Genomic DNA, 25,208 nt, shown 5'->3' with positions numbered 1-25,208 from the left:
CCAACATCAGGGTCTTTTCTAGGGATTCTTCTCTTCTCATGAGGTGGCCAAAGTACTGGAGCCTCAACTTCAGGATCTGTCCTTCTAGTGAGTACTCAGGGCTGATTTCTTTGAGAATGGATAGGTTTGATCTTCTTGCAGTCCATGGGACTCTCAAGAGTCTCCTCCAGCACCATAATTCAAAAGCATCAATTCTACGGCGATCAGCCTTCTTTATGGTCCAGCTCTCACTTCCGTACATTACTACTGGGAAAACCATAGCTTTAACTATACGGACCTTTGTCGGCAAGGTGATGTCTTTGCTTTTTAAGATGCTGTCTAGGTTTGTCATTGCTTTTCTCCCAAGAAGCAGGCGTCTTCTAATTTCGTGACTGCTGTCACCATCTGCAGTGATCATGGAACCCAAGAAAGTGAAATCTCTCACTGCCTCCATTTCTTCCCCTTCTATTTGCCTGGAGGTGATGGGACCAGTGGCCATGATCTTAGTTTTTTTGATGTTGAGCTTCAGACCATATTTTGCGCTCTCTTCTTTCACCCTCATTAAAAGGTTCTTTAATTCTTCCTCACTTTCTGCCATCAAGGTAGTATCATCAGCATATCTGAGGTTGTTGATATTTTTTCCGGCAATCTTAATTCCGGTTGGGTATTCATCCAGTCCAGCCTTTCGCATGATGAATTCTGCATGAGCTTTTCTTAGGGAGAAGGAAATCCCTGCTTCTTTGGGGGAGCCAGTGATCTACCAGTGATCTACCACAGACATCCAATGATCTACCAGTAGATCATGATCTACCTGTTGGACGTGCCTGCTCTAAATGATGGTGCCCTTGCTCATGGAACTCTCCCTCCCTCCCTCCCTCCCTCTCTCTCCCCCCTCTCTGTGTGTGTACAATTGCTAAAAAAGTCCAACATAGTCACATCTGAATTCAAAAAAGGAATCTTCTTAAAAGCAAGGAGATTGGTAAAGAAAATAAGTTGAAAAGGAAACTGAAGAGGGTCAAATATCTCCAGAATACTTGTTTTTAACCTCCCAGCGAACATGGCTTAACATGAATGTGCAAATGTGCAGACCCCTGGAGAGGTGATCACGGTCATTTTGCTCCTCCCTGATCATTTTGCTTCTGTGCTGAGCTGCAGTTCTGAGAGAGATAAACCATGTGCCTGGGTTCAGATGACATATTAAACCAAACTACAGTTTAGCTCAGTGAAGCACAGAAGCAATATGATCAGGGAGGAACAAAGTGGTTGCAATATTCTCTCTGGGAGCTTGCTCCTCTGAGCTAAGCTATAGTTTGGCTTAACATTATGTGTGAACAAGGATACTGTCTCTGTTCACAGACTTTGCAGGACTTTGTAAAACCCACCCAGAATGACAAAAGACAGAAGTGTATACAAGATACACAACCATTCCTCAATTATAAATTACTTCTTCTCAAAGAACAGCAGTCAGAGAATCACATTTATTTATTTGCTGCTGCAAGCTATAATTTGTTCAATCACTACTCTGCAGCTTAATCAACTGATAATCACTGAGGGAGGAAGTTAAGGGCATTCTTTCTATTTATTGAGACCATTTTAATAGTGGCATATTGGTATAACAGAGAATTAAAAAAAATATCAATGATGGCATTTTATTACAATAATTTAAAGTTCTTTGAAAAAGGTTATATTTAGGTAAAATAATATACACATTTATTCAATACAGAACGAATCAGTTAAGGCAATCATTCATTTAATGAAAAGTTCTTTAATTAGTTGACAGTCCTAGTTTTTAATGTGTACCCAGCCCTTCTGCCAAAGGGCTTGGAGCATCATCATTTACAGACCCATAACAACCCTGTGAAATAAAGTTGGTTTGAGAAATAATGACCTGTTCCAAGCCTACTGATCCAATCCCACTTTAAGGTTTATCTTCATATATAATACATTTCTCTGTTATATGCCACGTGAAAAAGCAATTATGGAAAATTAAAAAGGAATCAATATTACATAATCCAAAAACAATTGTATAAGGTTATTCAAAATGAAATGAAGATAAATAAATACAAATTTCCATTTCACCTTGCATCCTACATTCCTATATGAATAATCATTTTATTCTATAATTTCTTATACCTTGGAATGTATAAGGGTCCTACAATACATTCACAAATTATATTGTTAAAATAAAAGAACAAACTGAAGCTAAATCCTGCCAAGATGAAGGCACTCCTAGTCTAAATAGAGTTTAGGAAGGAACAGATCAAAAGTCCGCAGGTACCCACTGTCATTTGAGGCAAGGGCTCCCTGCTGCAAGCTTCAGCTGGTGTCCCCAGCGACAAGCCATTTCTAAATTGGGAAAGCCTTGCCATGGGGATCCAAGCTCTTCTAATCTCATGTTTAGTCTACTGCAATGTACATTGTGCTTCCTTTGAAGGCACTCTGGAGGCTGCAGCTAGTGAAAAATTATTCCATCTGATTGTGGGCTGGTACTTCTGTACACAGTCATATAACCCCAATTTTGCAGGATCTGCACTGGCTCCCTATAGTCTACTGGTCTAATTCAGTGTTTTAGTACTGTATTAGAATACCGAAAGCTCTTAATCACCTAGAACTCTGATGGGCTTTTGTTGGAAGGTAAAAACATTTATTTTTCTCCTGGTCTTTTGAAGATAACTCACACTAGTAGCCAAACTACTAGTTGTATGGTCTCATGCTGTTGTTCTAATACTATTTTATTCATTAGGCTTTTCTAACATCTACTATTTTGCAGTTGTTTGCTTACTGTGCATTTGGACACCTCTTAATATATTATAACCATATTTTGCATGATGGTTTCTGAGACCCAAGGCAAAGCCTTTGGTCTGTATATCATTTTAAACAAGATGGCACACTGACCCTTTCAAAACTGCACTGATTTGTTGGTTTCTTAAGATTTTCAAGCACTGCCAGGTACAAGGCTGCTGGTTTGTTTATAATTTTTGCTCATGCTATATTTGTGTATTGTTGGAAACCATCCTAGGATCATGTTGACATGATGAAGGGCAGTTTACAAGTTTGGGGAAATGAGTTAAATAACTGACTGGGCACATTCCAGACCTTCCTCCCCCTTCTCCTACGCAGACAGGAAAGGGACTTTCCCAATGTTTAGTTTCACTTCCCCCTCATCTCAATTTTGGCTTGTTTAACTAACAAGGATGTACATAATATTTCAAACATTTCAAGGAAGTTTAGCTGAAAGATGGGCACAGACTTCTGCTAAGGTTTTGATTTATTTATAACATTTCATAATATTTTTCATTACATTTATTATTTTGAAATGACCTAAATGCAGAAGAAACGCAAAAACATAACCAAAATAATGCAACAAGATAACAACTAAATATTGTAGTAGGTAGTCAATCCCTTGACTTATTAAGTGCATATAGTATAACATATGCAAAATCGAGTTCATATTCATGAGAAAAAGGCATTATCTTCAGTGGTTTATGTATTTAGAAATTGTAGCACCAGAAGAACTGTAATTAGAGAGAACACATTGCTGTTTGGTGCCAACACCAAAGGAAATCTTAATATAAAAAAGGGGGGGAGAGAGGGAGAGTCCAGTCCAATATTGATTCCCCCTTCGTTACAGTTTCTTGTGACTAAATTAATATTTAATTATCACTGAGAATAAAGTATAACCAAGATTCAACTTTTCTGGTCTTCCAGTAACGATTTTTGTTATTATGGCTTATCATGCCCACGCCACTATTAGACATTCTTTGTACCATGAGATGATGTCCAGTAACCTATCACAGCGGAACCGTTATCTTCTCTCTAATCACTGGTTCTCACAATCAAGCTGATTCATGCACAGCTGAGTGCCCTTTATATTTAAATTTCCAGTGCTGTGAAAACCACCTGGTAGTTGCAAACATCGAACTGTGCAGTGTATTTGAGTTCTAAGTGCAGAGAAATGGATTGGGTGGGGGACAACAGTCACTGGGTACATCCATGATGAAAGGTTGCGCAGGATATGGGGGTAACTACTTACAGAATTAAACGACGGCCTTGAAGTACCACCACATTTTTGTGGGGTACATGTCCCTGCTCCGCTCACCTGTCCTCCAGGCTGAGGGGCCTATGGGGCAGTTAGGGTCAAAGGGCAACACAGTGGCAAGTGGGAAACAAAAAAGTAAACTTTTGAAGTACGGTATTTAAACAGGTCAAGTTTCATGAATATATAACCTCCTCACGTATCAATGTGTAATTGGTGAAAAAGGCAGAGTTAGCAGAGACCAGAGCCATCAAGAGTTGTCCCTTCTCAATGGCTTCAAAGCATAAAATAACAAATATACAGCTATTAGGACTCGTATTGGTCATGTTAATGAGCATGTGATTCAAGCACATGGCTAAAGTGGGAGATACCAAAGATCCTTAAGAAACGTTTTCTCACAGAGTTCCATCATCATTTTCACTTACAGCCCACCCTTCACCAAATGGTCCCCCAGGGCAGCTTGCAGAAATACACAATTAAAATAAGTACAATTAAAATCATAAAATAACTACAACGACAACCAAAACCAGAGTAATAAAACAGTGGCACAGATTCGTAGTACAGGAGGAGGGAAAACATAGCTTCAAACAAAGGTCTGGGGAAAGGGGTGTGTCTTGAGCAATTGTTGAAAAATGTATAATGATGGTGCAGGATGCACCTCTGAGAAGAAGTCATTTCACAACCTAGGGACCACGATGCCATTGTTTCATTGCTCAGATATTTCAATTGTGAGCACTATTGCTCAGACATCCATCACAGCTTGGTGGTGTTTCTATAGAGAAATATTTGCTGAAGACAAAACATTAATAGGACTTACATACTTGACTAGTATTATGTCTCAACATGTGGTAAAAAACGAACAGTTGATTTAAGACTGATATATATATATGTATCCCATTCCTTTTTTTTTTTTACTTCAACCCTCCAGAGGTTTAGCATTTAAGAACATATATTGTGTATTGCTATACTGGTTCAATGTACTGGTATAGCCAGTGATTATATTTAGTTATACTTTTGGTAGCCACAATATTTTAAACCCAATAGAAAAATAGGCATATCTTAATGCTATGGGTTTTTTTGTCTTTTTTTTAAAAAAATGATTGTTAAATTGTTAAAATAACTGTGGTTAATCTCAAAAAAGTGATGAAATTACAGATTATTCTGCAAGGCAGTTGTTTTCTACAGTTATTTCTGCTGTATTAGTATTTTTATGAATGCTGGCTGTTAACTAGCAAAATTGCTCTGTTGCTGCAAACAACACCTTCCCATTGTTGAAATAACCTCTCTCCTAAGGAATGAATGATATATGTACACTAAGCTACACCTGCTATACCAGTGGTGACGAACCTTTTAGAGACTGAGTGTCCAAACTGCAAACCAAACCCCACTTATTTATTGCAAAGTGCCCAGAGTTGTTGAGCTTTTCATTGAGGTATTTTTTTGGGGGGCTCCTCAAAGTTGTTGAGCTTTTTTGGGGGGGTCGCACAAAGGTTGCTTTGCTTTTTAGGGGTATGCCCCAAAACTGCTGAGCTTTTTTTCCGGGGAGGGGGGAACAGAAAGAACACCCAGCACCAATATTATCATCTGCCAAAGCGCCAAAAACCCAGCACAATAAGGGTTAAAGCCACTGACGCAGCAAATTGAAAAACAGACCACAGGTGCCATAGGTACTTGTTACAATAAGTTTACTACACATGTAGTGCCTCAGTTCGTAACAATTTAGCAGTACACCATAGGAAGCTAAACTACATAATGTGCTGCTACTTTAAAGCAAGAACAGAATAATCTGATACTCAGTAATATTATGTAACAAATATTATAGACAAAGGATGTTTAGACAGAGGATGATTTTATGGGTTTATAATTATCATACAATGTACAACTTTCCAATAGCAGTTACTATAATGAAAAGCTTCAGTCTGAACTACTTCTGCTTTTGTCATTACTGATTACACTTCCTTCATGCCAATTCTGAAACTTTCCTACAAGCAAGGCATTAAATCAAACACCAAAGGGAATTAAAATGCCTGCTTGCCCCTACATACTTTAATGTAAGGTAGCAGCTCTCCATCTCTGAACTGGTGCAGATCTACTTCATAAAAGGGTTCCAGTACAATTTGCAAGTAAGGCTATTAACTGAGCAAAGCTTGCAACAACTGCACCCACATGCACAAACTATTTGCCTGTTTCACACACAGAGTTTAACAGAAGCACTGAATATTTCCAACCTGTGTAAAGATGAGAGTCTCTGAGCTCCTGCTGTCCAGACTAAGCACAAATCTGATTGATTGGAAAAGCTCCTGGATGCTGGCTCTGAACTGTTCCTCCTCCATTCCACAAGTTGCTCTGGAGTAAAGGATCCGAGACTGAACAATAAACTTGAAAAGATATTCCAAGGCCTTAAGGAGTAGGAAGGGAATCAGTACAACAAAAGAAAAAGAAAAGGAGCTTAGAAAGAGCCAGAGAGGGGAAAATTAGATATATTTTTAATCATTCTTCATTTTCAAAAATTGGTTACATATTTCATTAGTTAAAACCTGTAAAGAAAAAGTTACTTTAAAAAGTTAGTTGTCACTGCCCACCAAAAAAAAAAACAAAGCAGCAAAAATAAAACAAAACCCCCAAAACTGTTATCAAACACCCATAAGAACACTCTAAAAGGCCTGGGCAAATAAAATATTTTATACCGGCACCAAATAATTCAGGTTCAGTTCCAGGCAAACCTTCTGAGGCAGAGGGCAAGAGGGGACATTCCAAAGTTGGGCCACAATGGTGGAGAAAGCCCTTTAACAGGTTGACCACAACCTCACCACAGATGACAAAGAGCCCCAAAGAGCAGCCTCTGATTAAAATCTTAGTAACAAATCAAGATTTATATAGGAAAATCCCTGGGATAGCCTAGTTTCAAGTCATAAAGGCTTTAAAAGCAAGAGTGGCTAACATTCTTCAGCCTGGTTGCTGCATTCAAGGCTGGCCAAACTTCTGAGGGCCATATGTAAGCAGTAATGGTGGCCAAAGTGCATGCTCTCACATGCATATAGCACACACCTATACAGGCTGCATTTATCAGTGTTGGGCATAGGAGAAATTTCTCCACTGCAATCCAAGCTTGAGAAGCCCACATAGTCCTTGCTGTGGTATGTGTGATGTCTTCCCCACCAGCCTTTTCTGGGGGTGCACCCTTCCTTCTCCATGCAACTGAGAATAATCTCTCCACCAACTTGCATCAGAAGAAAGAAGAGACTCCCCCCCCCTTATTGCTGCAATTGCCTACTGAATCTATATTATTGTTAGGCTTGTATATGTATATCCTTTCTAGTAGTATGTAGGTTTTTTTGATCAATATGTATCTTAAAAACGAACTGCCTTCAAAATTAAGTAATAGTTGACCATTTTGACATATATATATATTTGCCAGTCATTTCATCAACACCAGTATGACTAACTCAAGTAGCTATTTCAACAAAACCTACTTTTAATGAACAAGCAGTGCACATTTAGAATACATACAATTAATATGTATTTATTTCAAAGATTTCAAAGATCTTTCGAGACAGATTTTCAGTCATTCTTTCTTCATAGGTTTTCATTGTCAAGTTCAAAAGATGTACAATCAATTATGTACATTCTCAAACTCAAGGAGATAAGTTTTACTCTAAGATTACAATTGGAACAAGATAAAAGTATTCATCCCCCCCAGATAATCAATAACAAAAATCTATTCAAAGCAGAACTCTGCACAACAGGAAACTCTTCAGTGTAAGAGTCATTTTAAACATACCCGCATTGCCTCCTGAATATGGTCCTGTCGTACAAGTTCAGCTGATCGGTCCATGTACCACTTCAAACATCGAATAAGTTCTCTGAGTAAAAACACAACATACTGATACATTTCCAACCCCAGCCATGCTCACATCTACAGATGTTTTTAAATATTCTTTGCTAGCAATAAATTAAGTTAGGTTTTATATCATAGTTTGGTCTATTGAGATTTTTAGCACATATAATTAAGTGGAAAATTGAAATACATTCTTGGTGACCCAAAATTATTCCCCCTCCATATTCTACAATGATTGAGACAGACAAGAAGAGATTCGGCATGGAGATTACAGCAGATACTACTCACAAAACTATTTTGTTTTAAAACAAAACAAAAACACTGCTTTACATTTCTTCAGAGTTTTTGTAATCTTGAGAGAAATCTACTGGCCTCAGTTTATCTCTCCCCGCCCTGAAAAACGAGCTTGACTGTCTGTAAATAGTGCTCTTCCAGATTAAAACTAAAGTGATCATAAGAATGGTAAAGTGATGGAAAAAGCTTTTGGTCCACAAAAAAGCTACAAGATGTCTTAGCTAAAGAATAAAAACAAAGTCTGATTTTTAAAAGGTCCAGTTTGACTCCACCCTATTTCCTTCAACTCTTATGGCATATTCCCTCTCAGAAGACCCAGAGGGAGAACATCCCCATTTAGGACTGTCATCCAATTTTTTTAATTGAAAAAGAGTATTTTGTTTCTTGTTTTATGCCACAAACTGTTATTCAGTAAGATTGCTTCGTACTACTGGATGTTCTACTAAACAATAAATTAGAACTGTTGCTATCCATCTCATCTGAAAGTGACACTCTAATGTACAATGGTGGTAAAATAGAACCTACTTGTATGCCAGCGCTCCTGCAAAGTGCTTTTGGATGTAAGTGTCCATTACAGGTCGAAAATGAAAATATTTGCTATCACGCAGGAGGTTTATGATGAACACCTGCAGAAGAGAGAGGGAAAACCACACCTAAAGACACAGATCACTGAAGCTTACAAAGATTGTAAAAATAATGGATGAAGGGAAGTCAAAACTGTTCATCCCTCAGAGGTGTGCTATGCTTACAAGAGACTGAAAGACCAGTAGTCCATATTTTTCTGTGTTGTCATCCAAAATCACAAATAATGTGTCCAAGATATCCTGCAAGAACTGGAAAGGCACAAACATTCAAATGACTTCTCCTGGTAAACAATTCTACCGAAACACACAATTTATAATGTGTAAGAAAGGGAGATTCAAGACTGCCCCTAGTTCTCCAGTGTAAAATTACTTAGACATAGGGTGGGTATACAACCAAGTCATAGAGTAGGCACATTGAAATCAATGAGTATCACCTAGGTGATGACTATTGCCTTATATAGCATTATTTCACTTTCATTAACATGCTAAGGTAAATACAAATCCAAGATTATCAATAAATTGTAATGGTTCCTAGCTTTCTCAGAGGTCCGCTTGCACAATGAAAATTCCCCCTCCTCTCTTCCTCCCTACAGCTTCTTGCACACCCTCAAACCATAGCTAAGTGTAGGGAGACCCTCTGGGGCACATTTTGGAGTGGGCAGGGGCTGCATCAGGGAAGAGAGGAAAGCTAAGCCCTGTTATGCAGTGTTAGATACACACCTAAGAGTATGGTGAAATGTCACACATTATGCATTTCTAGATGTTGCCAGAAAAGAGAGGAGGAGGAGAAGATGCGGCTATGTAGCAACATCACATTCTCCCTACCATCTGGTTGCAAAACTGGTCCCATGAACCAATGATACATTGCTAACTCAGCATTTCTTAAGTTTGTGCTTAAGATAATCACATCTTGACTTCACCTACTGATCGAAGACAGAGCAAGTAAAGCAGAGGCTTTCTTCCTCAAAGACTGGCACTAATTGTCACAATAGCTGCACATTAATAACAACTTGGAGGGGATACAGCACCTTAACAATTTCTTCACCACTGACATGCCTCAGTCTTCCTAAGATATCCATTATACGATCTGGATATGCCTTCCATTTCAAGAGAGCAAGCAAATCCACTGTAAATAATTGAAAGAATAAATATAGAAACACAAAATATAACATACTAAACACATTACAATGGAAAAATGGCATAAGTAGAATTATCAGAGAAGACAGGAGTGCCTGGCGTGCTCTGGTCCATGGGGTCACGAAGAGTCGGACACGACTAAATGACTAAACGACTAAGAATTATCGGATATCTGTGAACAACTGACAATGGTTAAAAATTATTTTCAGAGAGACAAATTTGTAAATCTGCAAGATTTAGTGCTCTAATCCTATACATGCTTACTTGGGAGAAAATCACATCCAAATTCAGCACAGTAAGACATGCTTAGTGAACACGCTTAGGATTTGATTGCATAAATGCATAAGTATAGCAATCATATCACCACAAAACAATACATCTTAGACAATTAAGTAATATTATTCTTCATCTTTTAAAATGTTCTATACTATGCCAAACAAAAATAGCAGGAAGTTAGTTCTGACAAGCAATATATGCCAAAAAAAACAACAACCCATGCAAAATGTTTCTTCCGAGTCATAGAATTGTAGAGTTGGAAGGGACACTGAGGTTTTAGTTATTTGATAAAAAATCAAGGTAGCTTTCTTTAGCTTTAGTTATTTGATCAAAAATCAAGAGATGGTAGAAGGGAGGCTGCTGAAGCTGTCTGCAGGAGCAAGCTTTTACGGTAGTTCCCAAAATGGGAATGCTGGCTATAGCAGAGAGCTCGTTTAATAAATTCCTTTGGCTTTTCCTTAGAGTATTTTCTTAATTAAATAAACAAACAAACAATGATTGCCTAGTTTAAAAATCAATTGAGAAGGGATTTTACTCAGCAGAATCTCTTCTCTTCTATCCAGGTCTCCTGAAACCTCTTTCTGATCTCAATGCTTTGCCCAAAATGCATGCTTTTCCTCACCTGTGATTTCAAAAAATCACCCCCAGCGGTTATTGATGGCCTTTATAAAAAAACATTCATCATAATTCAAGGTAATTATCTGTACACTCTAAAATATTGTAAACCCTGCAGAAAGGAGGCTTGAAGTTACCACACAACAGCTGGGATCCACAGACCACCAATTGGGAACCACCAGTCTAAGGTAAGTATTCCAGCCAGCAAAATAAAAGCACCCATGGGAGGTATAGAGCAGGACCAGTGAGGGGCATGGCTTGGAGAGGGTGGGATAAGAGGATTGGAGAGCTGGATTTGGCCTCTGGGACAGAGGTTCCTAATCTAATTAGATTTTTCTAATAATTTGGCTTTTTAAAAATTAGAATTTTATTTAGAATTTTATTTTATCATTATCATTATTACATTTATATACCACCTTTATTTTCCAAGAATCTCAAGGTGGTGTACATCGTTCTCCTCCTCTCCATTTGATCCTGAAGACAACCCTGTGAGATAGATTAGGCTGAGAGATGGTGACTGGCCAAGGTGAGCATGGCTAAGTGAGGAGTCAAACCCTACTCTCCAAGGTCCAACACTCTAACCACTACGCCATACTGCTGTGCCACAACTGTGACTTAACTTGGAGAGGTTAACCACAGCTAAAGGTTTTTTTAAAAAAAATTGAAATTACCTTTTACCTCGTATGTCATTACTACATTCATAAGACACACACCTCGCCCCGAAAAGCAGTCTTTCCAAATTAGATACATACTGTAGGCAGCTACAGCCACTCAGCAGAGATGGACTTTGGCAATATGGTGCCCTGAGCGAGGCCTAAATGCTTCCCTCCAATTTCTTATTTTCACAATGATTGCTTTTGGAACAGAGATTGATAGAGCACCCTCCCTCCTTTCACCTTCTGTTCTGCACATGCTCTGAAGTGCACTATTTTGCATCCCCTCAGCACGGCGCCATGTGCAAGAGAACCACCCACACCAACCCTAAATCTGGCACTGCACCCAGAGCCCCCTTTCTATGTGAATATATAGCAAATGTTGTGATTATTTATTTATTAAAGTTGTATACCGCCCTTCACCCGTAGATCTCGGGGTGGCTCTCGCCACATAAAAAGTACAAGATTAAAAACAGAAAATATGTAATAAAAACCAAAACAAGCCAACAACCCCCCCTCAAAGGACCACGCATTGCATTATTTCAATGCAATATACAAAGAACCCCCCTCTCTCTTTTTTTGCATCCCATGATTTCTTGAAATGAAAACTGCTGTACCATTCTGGGTGAGTTTGGTAGAAGAGAGCTGAGTAGAGATTGCAAATGACTCTTTGGTGCTGCGCTGGAAAATCAGGCTTGAAGGAATGTTGGGACAACCGTTATAGTCCTCTTTGCAGCATGGAAGACCCAGGTAGAGGGCATGGTTATTGAATGTGCTGTTTTCATCACACTGTAGACATAAAAAAGGACATCTGCTTTAGCTGGGAAATTATATATGCTTTACTCCATGCATTGCTGTGCCACTAAACAGAATATGGAGGACTTTATATGGATTCTAGGCATGCAGACAGTCTGCATCCTGAATATGTATGCTACTCATTCAAACAGCACACACTTTAGAAAACAGCTTTCTATCAGTTCAGATAGATCAAACTTCCTCAGTTTAGTGCCCTCTAGATATTTTTAACAACTCCTATAATCTCTGACCATTTGGCATGCAAGCTGGGACTGATGGGAGTTGGAGACCACTACAAAAGTTTTGTAATAATTAAAAAGCTACATGCACCTTCCATTTCAATTAACTTCCTATTAAATAGCTAGGTTATACCTGGTAAAAATAAAACACGTCTGTTAGGAGTATATATAAAGTATAAAATAATACATCCCTGTGCTAAACATGATACTACAGCAGAATAGATTTTATTAGCAGCCTGCTTCTCAAGGCTTCTAAACATAACCTCTATTTATATCCAGATATTAATTTTCAGTCAAGCTGATGGGTTGTGCTGTTTATAAGCCTCTGTAGAACACCTTATTCCAGTGGTTTCCAATCTATGGGCTGCAGACCCCCGAGGGGCTCCTGAGTTATCCCAAGGGGTCTGCTAAGCATGACTGGCGGCAGCATTAAGGGCCCTGATTGCGGACTCAGGAGCTCAGAAGGACCCATTCCTGTTGCACCCAGTGCCCCCACTCATTAGCCACCCTCCTCAAGGACTAGATAGGGGCATAGGAAGGCATGCAGTCTTCAGAGGGGAGGGGAAACTTATTTTTTCACCCTTTTACAATGTTGTCCCAGGATGGTCTTAGTGTTGTGCAAGAGAGAGAACATTTTCTATGATAATTTTCCATAATTAGTAAGTTTAACTTTTTATTTAAAAAAACTACACCGAAACAAAATTAAATAAAATTAAATACAACTGTGGACCTTTCATGAACTGAAGTGTTCCCCACTCCCCAGCAAAATTCAAGATTGTAATCATGCATGACATCTATCCTGACCCCAAATATAAAGCAGGATACAAGTATAAAAACATAAGGAAGAGAAGAGGAAGAGGAAGAAGGAGGAAGAGAGGTGGGGAGAATATTCTAAAGAAAGATTGAGAAAGTTAAGATGTTTGTGAAGGTCTATCTGCTTGCAGTATCTCACAATTCGTAATGTAGTGTAATAGACGAATCAAGATCCGTACAAACACTTATTTTAGCAGATCTGGACCATTACAGATTTACTCTACATAAACACTGTGAACAATGAGATGAATTGATGGTAGACCTATAATATATGAAGAGTGAGGAACTATCGTACCTTATAAACATAAAGCTCATGAATATCATCAGAAAGGGTGGTGCCATCATCTCTCATTAGTGGTGTAAATGCAAAGCCAAAAAGCTTCTTTTCACCTTTGTCTTTTGCTGCAACAAGAAACAAAATGTTTACATGAATTCTAGTAACTACCAGATTAGCGTTTTAGCCTGTCCCTGTAACTTATAATAGATAGAGAAAAGGTTTTCCATGATGCCTATTTTGCATTTTCATAATTCTGATTGTGATTTCTACAGTCATAAAACATTCTACATCATGAATCAGACATAACAGCTACAGACCTATGTCTTCAAATGCAGATTATAAAGCCGAGGGAAGAGCAAGTTTAGTAGAGATATGGAGAAGGGGTGCTGAACCCTTTCCTCCATTCTCTTCCCTTCTTGCCAGGCCATTTTTTCCTAGTCAGGCTTATGGCAACCCCTTTTGCAACACTGCACCTCTATATATATATCTACTCAGAAGTAAGTCCCCTTAGGGAAGAAACAAAACACAACCCCTGGCTTACCATTATGTCTTAACCAGGAAATGCAGTCTGTTTAGCTCAAACAAATCACAACAGCAGGTCATGGTTTCCTTGGAGCAAAACAAAGCACAACCCCAACTTCTGACATGGGAACTAGGCTAGTGACTACTACACTGATTTTTTGTGACTATGCCTTTCAGCATTAGGAGAATATGTAAAAATCAATATCCCTATCACAAAGGAAGAGTGTAAGCCATGTATTTTGCTAAAAGAAACAAAGCTTCAAGTACTGCACAAACAAAGAAAGACCATTTACTTTGGAGTGGACCTCAAAAAAGGGATGCTCCTAGACGAACTCAGAAAGGGAACGAAAACAGAATATCTATGTTTCTCCAGAGCCCAAATTCCATTTTTTGCTTAATCTGTAACAACTAATTTGCTAACATATCTTCCAGCCCTCAACACTTTATGAGGGATTTATCCATTGCCTGTTCAGGATCTGACATTGCTACAAATTATCCCAAACAACTGCCTTGTTAGAGGTTGTTGCAGTTGTTTTTACTGCAACTATCAATGGCTGAGACAGTAATGAGAACATGCCCTAATCACCATATGTTTTCAAGCTATTACATTCTCCTAATCCTTTGCAAAATCAGTACAGAAATAATCTACAGAAGAAAATCAGCCTAGGAAAATTAGGTATCTTCCAGACAGAGAACCATGTTGCACTCACTGGAACAGTGCCTGAACTCAAAACGGAGGTGAGAACCACGGAACCTGTCTATGGGAATGGGAAGTTTGATGACTTCTCCCCAACGAGGGCTGTTACTGTGATAGAGGACAAAGGAATGATATAGACTCCTACTTGGCTCTCCCGAGCCTAAACTGATGCAGTCCTGAGGGGGAAATGAAAAAGAATACAGAATAAGAATAAAAGAATATCACATTACAAAAGATACACAATAACACCAAGGAAGTATCATGTTAAGGATGCAGAAACGCAGCATACTGTAATTAGTCCAATTCATATCCAGCTGCTAAACAATGCCATGGACAGATGCAAAACTTTGAAATACAGAACTCGAGAAACTCAAGAAGTGGGGAGTCTAGATTTGGAAGGAGGAGAAATCTGAGGAGCAAATAGGGAAGGATGTTTCTCATATAATAAGTGCTTTTTTCCTGAAGACATTTCTTATTTTGAGAGATACAGACTTCAGGTATGATTCTGAACTCCTAGGAATTATTTGCCTTTTTAATCAAGCTTCTGTAAGTGAAAAGTGGGAATCCTTAGAATAGTCTGTCCTATTTTTTAAAAAAAATTAACAGAAAGAAGAGTTTCAGGTGAATATCAACAAAAAATAAAACAGCAGCTAACTCCCTACTCTGAATTACTATAAAGCACCAGGACTTTGTCAATGATGTTTTAACTTAAGTACAGAACAAACCCACAGAGCCATATATGTCATGCAAGGTTTGTACATTTTCATTTGTGATGTGAGACAACTAATTAAGAGTCAAGAATAGTTTTCATTCATTCATTCATATTTGTTTGTTTGCTATACCACCCTTCATCCAAAGATCACAGGGCTGTTTACAATATAAAAACACAAAAATATATCCCATAATAGCAAACAAAACAAAACAAAAAACCCACTCAGTTTAAAAGGCCATAGATTGTTTAATTAGCCAAAGACCTGGGAGAAGACCAGGCCATCAGGCTTACAAACTAATAAGTGAGATAGAGAGAAAATGTGATAACTTCATTAGGTATTCCAATACACCAGAGAAAGGAGTCCGATGGATGCTGGGGTGTGAAGTGTTCCAGTGATGGGAAGTAGCAAAGAAGAGATTTCACAGCTAAGTAACAAAGGATATAATATTGTCCTTGCTTAAAACATTTATAGGTTACCTTTCTATACAATTAAAGCAGTTTACAACATATCACATCTACCATAAAACTAAATGACATAAGAATATTTATTAAAACCAACTCATTAATCAAACTAACACAGTGGATGATCTTGGACGAGTTACCATTCCTCAGCCATGTGAAAATAAAATGGCAGAAAATTATGTAGTCTGCTCTGAGATCCTTGAGGAAGGAAGGGGGAAAGGTAAAAATGAAATAAATGGGTCCTCTCAGTGTTAGTGCTGGACTGAAAACAAATGTGATCAAATAAGCAGCAATGAAAGGCCCTTTCATCAGAACCCATCTATAGACAGATATTTTTCCTGTTTGAGATTTTTATTTACTTTCATTGCTTCACAGATTCATGCAAGTAACCACTGTAATAATTTTGTTCAAATAACTGAACAGAAGAAATTAAGTTTTTACAAATTTTACAAATCTGAAAGTAAATGACAGAACTAAAGTGATGCTACATTGAACAGAAATTATATCTATTTACCTTTAGAATCTCTCCATCTGCATAAAGAACATACATAGTCACTTCAATGTTCTTCTGAACACTTTTCCCACCTCTTTCAAAGTCTCCTTTCTCTAAAGTCAGGTACAAGTCATTGCGTATATCACCTACACAAGAAGAAATAAATATATTTTTTTTAGAAAATGAAATAGAGGACGTGACAATTCTGTGAAAGCCAGTGATGTTTTATTCACAATTCTGATGGGGATCCAACTCATTCCAAGTATAAAATAAATAGTTAATAAAAAATGAACATTTTAACACCAGTGCATTTAAGTAGATGGCTGTTAGTAATGCTTTATGAAGTCTGAGAATTCAGTAAATCACTTAGGAGACAAAGGTGAGGGAGAGGAAGTAATTGTTTCGTATTGCTTTGCTAAATTCTCTGGTTAACGGATAAATTATCAAAAACACTCCTGAGCATGAGCAGCAATGGCTGAGTAGCCACCTATAGGAAGCACCCAGCCCCTGCTATGATTTCTCTCGCCTGTGGGCTGCAAGCAGCTGGGCTGCTCAGCAATATTCATCAAACAATTCTACTGCAAAAGCAATGCCAAATTTCTGATATGATTGGCGCTTCTCCTAACACAAAATGCCTTACAAGGCCTTTACATCATTGCCAGGAGGGTCCTTCAGCCAGGAGCCTGGATTTCCCCTGGAGCAGGCACATAGTTAATGGGGGCAGTAGTGACATCAAGAGATATCTAGCCCCCAAACAGTTTGGCAAATAACAAATAATATAGTTATCCATTTAGTTACCTCTAATGTCAGTGTTTGAGTACTACTTTACCAAGAAGAAATCTCCTCGCATCATATACTTGTCTATAATATAAATTTCAATTCAACTGAAATGAATGAAAAATATCACAAGTTTCCTCCTGGATTCCTGCCTAGCTTGCAGACCTTGTATGAGCTGCAACAGTGGGAATGCTTACCCACTTTTCAAGCCATTCCAAGAGATTCCTGTATCTAAGAAAAGCAGTAGCTAAGTGCAGAATGTAGCAGAATTTCAGCCCCTTGTTGATTTAAATATGACTGAAAAGTGTTTCAGCATGAAATAAGAAGATGTTTTTTCTGTCCTACACGGAAGACTCTTTCTACTACAGTGCTAGGAATAATGCATGAATTTAAACATGAAACACTATTTTCTTTCAGACAGAGAAATGATCTCATTTCTAGCACAACTGCAATTTCCTCCCTTGTAGTATGCTTCTCCAGGCAATGCAGTAATTAATTCTATTCCTATTTTTCTTCCCCACAAGTATATGTACTGTGATTCCTGCATTGCAGAGGGTTAAACTAGATGGCCCTACAATTGTATGATTCTATATGCATGAAGATTAGCTAAAAAACCCTTCATTAGCAATAATTACAAAGAGTTATATTTTATTAGCACGTTATCGGCCATTTCTGAATCATATTCTTGCTCCACTACTCTGGCTCTGTTGGCATTTGATTGCATACACAATGTTTGATTGCATACACAATGTTTGCATACACAATTGCAATCAAATGCCAACAGTGCCCTTCAGCATAGGCCAAACCCTATGCCAAAGGATAAATGGACATAAATCTGATATCAGGAATCACAAGACAGAGAAACCAGTAGGAGAACACTTCAATCTCCCAGGACATTCTGTACAAGATCTCAAAGTAGCTGTCTTAATACAAAGAAATTTCAGAAATAGACTGGAAAGAGAAGTGGCTGAATTACAACTAATCACCAAACTTAAAACCACGGAGAAACCTGGTCTGAACAAAGACATTGGATTCTTATCTCATTATACATAACAAAGCTATCTTTAGCCATCTCACCACTTGCCTTTCCCTGCAAGACTAATTACAGCCGTTAGGAGTCGTCAACAGGTTTTCCACACCTATCAGCTGATCACCCATTCCCACCACCCTTCTGAGCAATACCCCTCCCCACTCCCTCACTATATTTAAGGATCTGGTGACTTCTGTTTCAGTGTATCTGAAGAAGTGTGCATGCACACGAAAGCTCATACCAGGAACAAACTCAGTTGGTCTCTAAGGTGCTACTAGAAAGAATTTTCGATTTTGTTTTTGCTGAAGTGTGTGTCTGGGAGGGGTTCAAGGAGGGATGGCACAGGTGTGAGAATTCTCAGGTTACCTCCTCTGATCATCCCAATTTGTGATGTAATTCTGATGTATGTATGATGTATGGAGGGGTGGTCTTGAGCTGGAGGGGGGCAATTTCAAAAGTCTATATAGGAGCTTGCACTCCATTGTTTTAGGTCTTTTGCTTGAAAAACACCCTGCTGCAACAGTTTCTAATAAACAAGGCCTTGCTTTGGGAGACTCTGTATTGTCTTTGTCTTCGTGCTGTGTTGTCGGGAGGGGGCTCTTAAATTATAGCGCTCTTCCCAGGGTTATGGACTCCCTTCTGGAGACGGACCCAGTTACAGAATTTTTTATAACAGCTGCATCCCTTTTTATACCTATTGTACACTGCTTAGAAACTGCAGTATTCTATGCATTATTAAAATAAACAAATAAATAAGGAATGCCTACCAACCAATCTTGTGGGATGCAAGTGGTTTTGAGTTTCAGTTCTGTTCCCCATTCAACCAGTAACACAGCAACTGTTGACCCTATATCTAGATATTGTCACATGCTGCAATGTACACACAGCCCCAAAATAGTTTGAATACATGTTTTTATCCACATATTAATTACCGCAACATCTGAGTATTCTAGGTAACTATCAGGACCAGTCCGATACATTTTGATTACTGAAAAAGTAAAGGATAATATTGCACTCCCACTCCCACTCAAGTACAGAAGCTGACTTAAATAAGCTGAATCCAGGCTTCTCTCTCTAATCCCGCCGACTATCGCCAGGGACGATGACCGCATGAAATATCTACTGGTGGATGCCAACCCCTTGGTTTCACATGGAGTGGCCATCTACATATTACAGGCCCTGAAACTCAGGACCACCTTTTTGGCCAACTTCCCTTAGCCTTAGTCTTATGTATATTCCCAACATGGACACTGTCGTCACGCCTGCTAGTGCTTTTTATTTTTATTTTATTTGTTTTAACCTTCTCGATTTTACTTCCAATTGTTTTAACTGTTGTATTCTCTGCATAATCATGTCAAGCTACTGCCTGATCTTTTACTTTGTGCTATGGCCATAGGGCTAATGCAATAAATAAATTGATTGAATAAGCTGAATCTTATTTACATATTGGCAATGGAATAGTGTCCTCCTGAGAGCAGCAGGGGACCTATGAGTGTAGAACAGGCCAAGTGGCACACATAGCTCTGTCCACCAAGAGCAGGCTACAGGAGGAGCAGACTGGGGACTGTGAAATGACATGCATGTATTCTGTCTGCTCCTGTGTCTGCAGCCAAGAAGGACCAGAGTGCAGGGGTGCAAAGGAGTGCTGAAAGATGATTTATCACTCTCACACACCTGGCTATCTCTTTCCACCTGACTTTTCAGGCTTGGACAGCAGAGAGCACAAGAAAGAGAGCCTCTTTGTCTCTTTCTATAGAATTTCAGACCCATTTCCCTGCTTGTAAAATCAAAGGGAAAAGAGGCAGATGGGCACAGGGGGAAGCAAGTTATTGGTTCAATTTCTCTTTCCAAAGATTTTTTTTTTCTATTTTGGAAATCAAAAGAGAAGAAGTGGCAGAGAAGCTCAAAAAAAGATCATCTTTCATTTCAAACCTCCCTCTTTCTCTCCTCCCTCACCTCACCTTACTTTATTTTCCTGCTGTGGAAAGCAAAAATATGAGCAGCAGAGGTAGCAGCATGATGCATGAAGAAAACAATTGTGTTCCTGCACTTTCCTGTCTGTTTCATCAGCAACTAATGTATAGTTAGTACAAAAATGCTTTCTTCGATTTTGTTAAGTTAGTGGGCACACTGACTCCCTCCCACCCTTCTCCCTGTCCACAAAGTGGTAAAATTAGTTGCTGACAAGGGATATAAGGAGATTAATACATCCCTTTTTCAAATAAATACATTATAAAACTGATGGAATACATTGTTTCAACATCAACTCTCACATGATTAGGATTTTTTTTATGCAATCCAATGTGAAGAAAGTTCAACATTTTCATTCTGCACTTAAAGAAGAATATTTTTATGATGGGAAAATACAACTAGTGGGGGAGGAAAAAAGACTGTTTGTGTTAGTCAAGTCATCCGTGTCTTTTTTGTTTCTGCTCCCCTACATCTTATTTTTTAACATCCAGCTTGCTGAAGGGTTCTAGGGAACTTGAAAGTTTAAACATTATTTTATAACATTTTGGTTGACCTAACAAAGGTACTGCCCTAACACAGTGTTTGGGATTTTTCATGTCGGCAAACACATCTACCTTTACTCTGAATATAATTGTCTTGCTATGAGGTTGTGACTTCTGCAAGCATAGCTACAAAAAACGCTCTTGCTTTGAACTTAATGCTCCTCAAAGTTCTGTCTGAAAAACACAAGCATAAAGACTGAAAGGAACACACGCCTTTATATAAGCTACTGTGATGGAAAACTTGTGTTTGAACTAAACAGCATTGATTTTCTGTAACACTGCTTTGTACATTGATGGATCTTAGGGGAACGAGGATTTCCTGTTGCTACCAGCCTTTATTTTGTCTGGGATAGCAGTAGCTTGGGAACTTTGAGAGGTGCTTATCAAATGTAAATGGCAATCATCTAAGAAGTCTGATGGCTTATTCAGTTCTTTGTTGTGCTAGCGAGCTCCTCTAAAAAAATTTGTAGGAAATTAAGTTGTAGAATCCTAGGTACCTTCTTTCCCCAATAACTCTTGAGTCACAGCCCACCTGGGCTTAATTGGCTTGAAATTCCAAACTCTTCTAGCATCCATTTTGAAAAAGTTTTGATGGATGCCTATATCTCTGGACTTTACCAGACTGGTTTTAATATGGTCCCACAAATGCTCAAAGATACTCCACACACCTAGGTAAGTTACTTATCTGTGAGGAGTGGGAGGTTGAAGAAGGACTCATAGCCTTGCCCTTGTAGCATGACTTCCAAAGTAACCCTTCCAGAAGTGCACCTACCTTGGGGCAGAAATGTCTATAGGGGTGGGAGCAGATACATGTCTCTGAATATGACTCAGGTACTTAGTTTTAGGTTTCACCCACACTTCCACTTGTCCTGTGGCTAGAAAGCAAGGGTCTAAGCAACTTTCCATTTGTCCTGTGCTTTCCAGCACTAAATCGGACCAAATGTCAACCCAGAAAAAAACCCAGTAGAGGTTTGCTCTGATTCATCTGTAATCAGTGGGTTTTCCCCAGGGAAAGCGGTGGGATGAGCAAAGTGTGGATGACCCCTTAGTCAGAATGAGCCAGACTCCATATAAAGGGGGTTTGTGCAACCCCTCAAGTGAGAAATGCCCAGCATGTAGTCTTCCTGCAAAGTTGTTGATTTGTTATCTTGATCAGCCTCAAGCATTCCATGAAAAGTATGATGCAGGAATGGGAAAACAGCAAGCAATAAATGGACAGAACACAGTAAAGCAAAAACTTACACCCAACTATCTTCATCTCTGCGCCATTAAGAAAGGGGAGAGAATGAAGGGAAAGTAAACAAAGAGCCAGGAAACTTTAGACAAGAGAAAGAGAAATAAAACCAAACATCACTCACATTTAAAAGATGATACTTTTCATCAGACACTCAAAGTAAGACTTCAAATGTGGCAAAGAGAAGAGATGTTATTTTGATAAGCAAACTTGCTTGTAAGGTAGATTGACCAGAAATTTGTGTTTATACATAGGGCACAAGCAGGGATCAAAGAGGCACTTTGCACAAGACTAAGAATTTGACATTATCCAATGGATTTTTCTCCCTTCTTTTCTTTGAAGTAAATCTTCAATGCCCAGTCACAGATTGGATTTGAAATCACCCTTAGTTTTAAAGTTGTTTGCCATGCAACATGGGATGATGCTGTTCAAGGAACCAATGTCCAAAAGGACCCTTGCATGCATGGAACAAGTTGTAAAGCAATTTGAATCCTGAACACAGTTCAGAAGGCATATACTTCTTTCGTTGTTGTTGTTACCAACATACACGGATCCAAATCATATGTAATGCTAAACCATAGTTTAGTGTTAAAAAGACAAAGCACAGCAACTCTTGAATGTGTACACTTCCCCATCCCTCCTCTGGTGCAGCCACAATGAGATGGAAAACTTTTGCTTCCATTTTAGATCAATCACAGTTTAGCATTATGTCCAAATCCTAAACCGTGATTAATCTTGGCTATGGTTGGTGAAAACATGTCAGCTTCATAAACTAGGGTTTAAATTTAGTTTGTTCCCACTAACCATAATCAAGACTAAGCTTGTTTCTACTATCCAAATTCCTCCTCACACTCATGCCAGAGGAGGTGGGGAACAGGGCATGTAAGCCAGCTGTGGTTCAATTTCCTAACATTAAAACACGGTTTAAATTTATGTGTGAACACAGTAATACTCTAGTTTTTGTATTTCCATTGATCAGAGAATGAACCATTGTATGTTTTTATGTTTTTGCTTCCAGAGGCCTTGGTGCAACCCAATACTGGAATAGCAACTAACACAATTTCATCTGAATGTGTGCTACCTCCTCCTTCACACTATCTTAACTCTCTCACAAGATAGAGCATATGGCTTTGCTACCAGCCAAATATACATTTTCTCTTTCTCTGCCCCCACTCCTTTTTGCTTTGTTTACCATCTAGCATGATGGAGAATTCTGGAGAACTTGAAAGGTTACACATGATTTTGTGAGATTTTGGTTGGTCAAATGAAGGTATTGTCCTCATGTAGGTTTTTTGAACATACCTACTTTCTTCTAAAGGGAAAAAATATATTTATAAGCACCAAAATATTTTCTATTCTTTCTATTCAAATTCAAAATATTTGAATTTCTTAGCTGTCTTGAAATGCTAGGGGAAAATTGGGATTTTTTTTTATGATGAAGCAAAGTTGCTTGCACTAACTCACTAGAAATTTAACTTTTTCTTTGAACAGTTGAATCATGTGTCAACTCACTTAGTTTCAAAAGTAATCTGCCATGCAGCATAGGGGAGCTGATGTTTAATAAAACAAGTATACAGCCACCATGGGCTCAGAGAACTAATATAACCCTGGCTGATATAAGCTCTCTCACAATGCTGCCTAACTTTGCCTTAAGGAAAAATGGTCTAAGAAGAGCTTTTCATTAGTCCAAATACAGTCGTTCCTAATTTTAAAGTATTCTAGTGCATGGTCATGGCAATTATAAGTAATGGCTAGAAGAAAAAAAGTACTGCACTAGATTCAGAGTAGCAGCAGCCGAATCCTTGGTTTAAGACCATCTTTTTGGCTTCTAATCACTCCACACATTTTGCTTCAGGCACTATGCTATCCCTGTTACCCCTCTCTTCTTTCCTTATACTACTGGAGGAATGGAGTAGCAAGGATCATGAACTCCACAAAAAATCTATATAGAATAATTAGAGAGGGAGATATTATATTTATGTTCAAAATTGCCTTAAATTTTGAATGTAAATATAATTACTGCCAGTGTACTGCTATACAACCAAAAAAGAGCACTTTCATACAATACACATTTGTCACTCAAATTTATTATTTGGGGGTGGGAGAGAGAATAAAACTGCTCATCCTATTGCCCTACTTTCAGTGACAATTATCATGGTTAAAGTATTGCAAACAAATGAATAGAATTTTCATCCACTTACCAGGCATGATAACATCTGGAAAACCAATTTTTCTGGTAACAGCCACCCCTCTGTTAAAGATCATAGGATACTCCCTCCGAATCTGCTCCATTTCTCCACGAAGAAGCTGAAGAGAAATGATAAGTCCTGCAGAAAAGATGTATAAATATTTTATTAAAACATAGTGTCAATCCCTACCAAAACAAATAGAAAACAATATTTGATGGTAAGCATGAGTTTATGCCGAGGACAGTAAATACAGTAAAGTAATGGGAAATGGACAAAAAGTTTCTTTCTGGAAGCTGAACTGTACAGGAGCAGGAAGTCTGACACCCAAAACACAGTGAAGACAGACAAAGCATTGGTGTCAAGCAGCTTGTGACTAAAGGTGAATCCCGTCTGCTTCTGCTCAAATGAAAGCTCCAAAGCTATCCAAACTCATCAATAATACAAGAGCAACCTAAGTAATTTGAATCAGGGAGATCGTGAACTTAGAGTTTGAGCAATAGTAATAAAAAAATGGGACCTGAAACAAAATACTGCACTGTGGAGTGTGCCCTTTCAGGATTAAAGACAGTCAGCTATGTCCACTTCCAGAATGCTCCTTTTGGTTCTTCCTCCCCTGTTTTTCTCCCCTCTTGCATGACCACTGAGCATTGTCAGTCCCTCATTGAGCTGTTGAGGAATGTCCCTTAGGTATTTTTTGTTGGTGGAAAAAATAGGTATATAAAATGAGAATTCCCTGGACACCAAGATTCAGGTTTAGGACACTCATTTGTGAGAGAACTCCAGCAGAGATTTAAATTCACAAAATACGAAGCAAAATAATATATGGAAATATAGGCCGTTAGACCTTTAAAATATCCTCTTCTGAATTCCTTCCGAAGTTCCTCTCTTCCCCTAGCATAGGAAAAGACTACACATTTGGTAAGGTAAAATTTGCTTTACTTACAAACTCCCTAAAGGTCAGGTTCATGTGTTTCCCCACACATCACTCATAAAACACAGGCAGTAAAACTTGGCTTAGTTACAGCAGTGAAAGTTCCAAAATT

General features: G+C 38.5%; 1 protein-coding gene across 1 annotated transcript in view; it reads right to left on the bottom strand.

Annotated features, from left to right (window-relative positions):
- The window catches only part of DOCK3 (dedicator of cytokinesis 3), a 145,629-nt gene that overhangs the window by 59,938 nt on the left and 60,483 nt on the right, over window positions 1-25,208 (bottom strand). Inside the window, exons 14-23 of the mRNA XM_033140625.1 lie at window positions 24,178-24,303; window positions 16,444-16,568; window positions 14,769-14,931; window positions 13,555-13,661; window positions 12,030-12,201; window positions 9,760-9,857; window positions 8,897-8,980; window positions 8,673-8,773; window positions 7,797-7,878; window positions 6,244-6,414 (exon numbers count right to left, since the gene is read on the bottom strand). Coding sequence (XP_032996516.1) covers window positions 6,244-6,414; window positions 7,797-7,878; window positions 8,673-8,773; window positions 8,897-8,980; window positions 9,760-9,857; window positions 12,030-12,201; window positions 13,555-13,661; window positions 14,769-14,931; window positions 16,444-16,568; window positions 24,178-24,303 — 1,229 coding nt within the window. The remainder of the gene's footprint in view (window positions 1-6,243; window positions 6,415-7,796; window positions 7,879-8,672; window positions 8,774-8,896; window positions 8,981-9,759; window positions 9,858-12,029; window positions 12,202-13,554; window positions 13,662-14,768; window positions 14,932-16,443; window positions 16,569-24,177; window positions 24,304-25,208) is intronic.

Source organism: Lacerta agilis, chromosome 2 (assembly GCF_009819535.1).
Source record: "Lacerta agilis isolate rLacAgi1 chromosome 2, rLacAgi1.pri, whole genome shotgun sequence".
NCBI classification, from domain to species: Eukaryota; Metazoa; Chordata; class Lepidosauria; order Squamata; family Lacertidae; genus Lacerta; species Lacerta agilis.
This window is presented reverse-complemented; position numbering and strand designations above follow the sequence as displayed.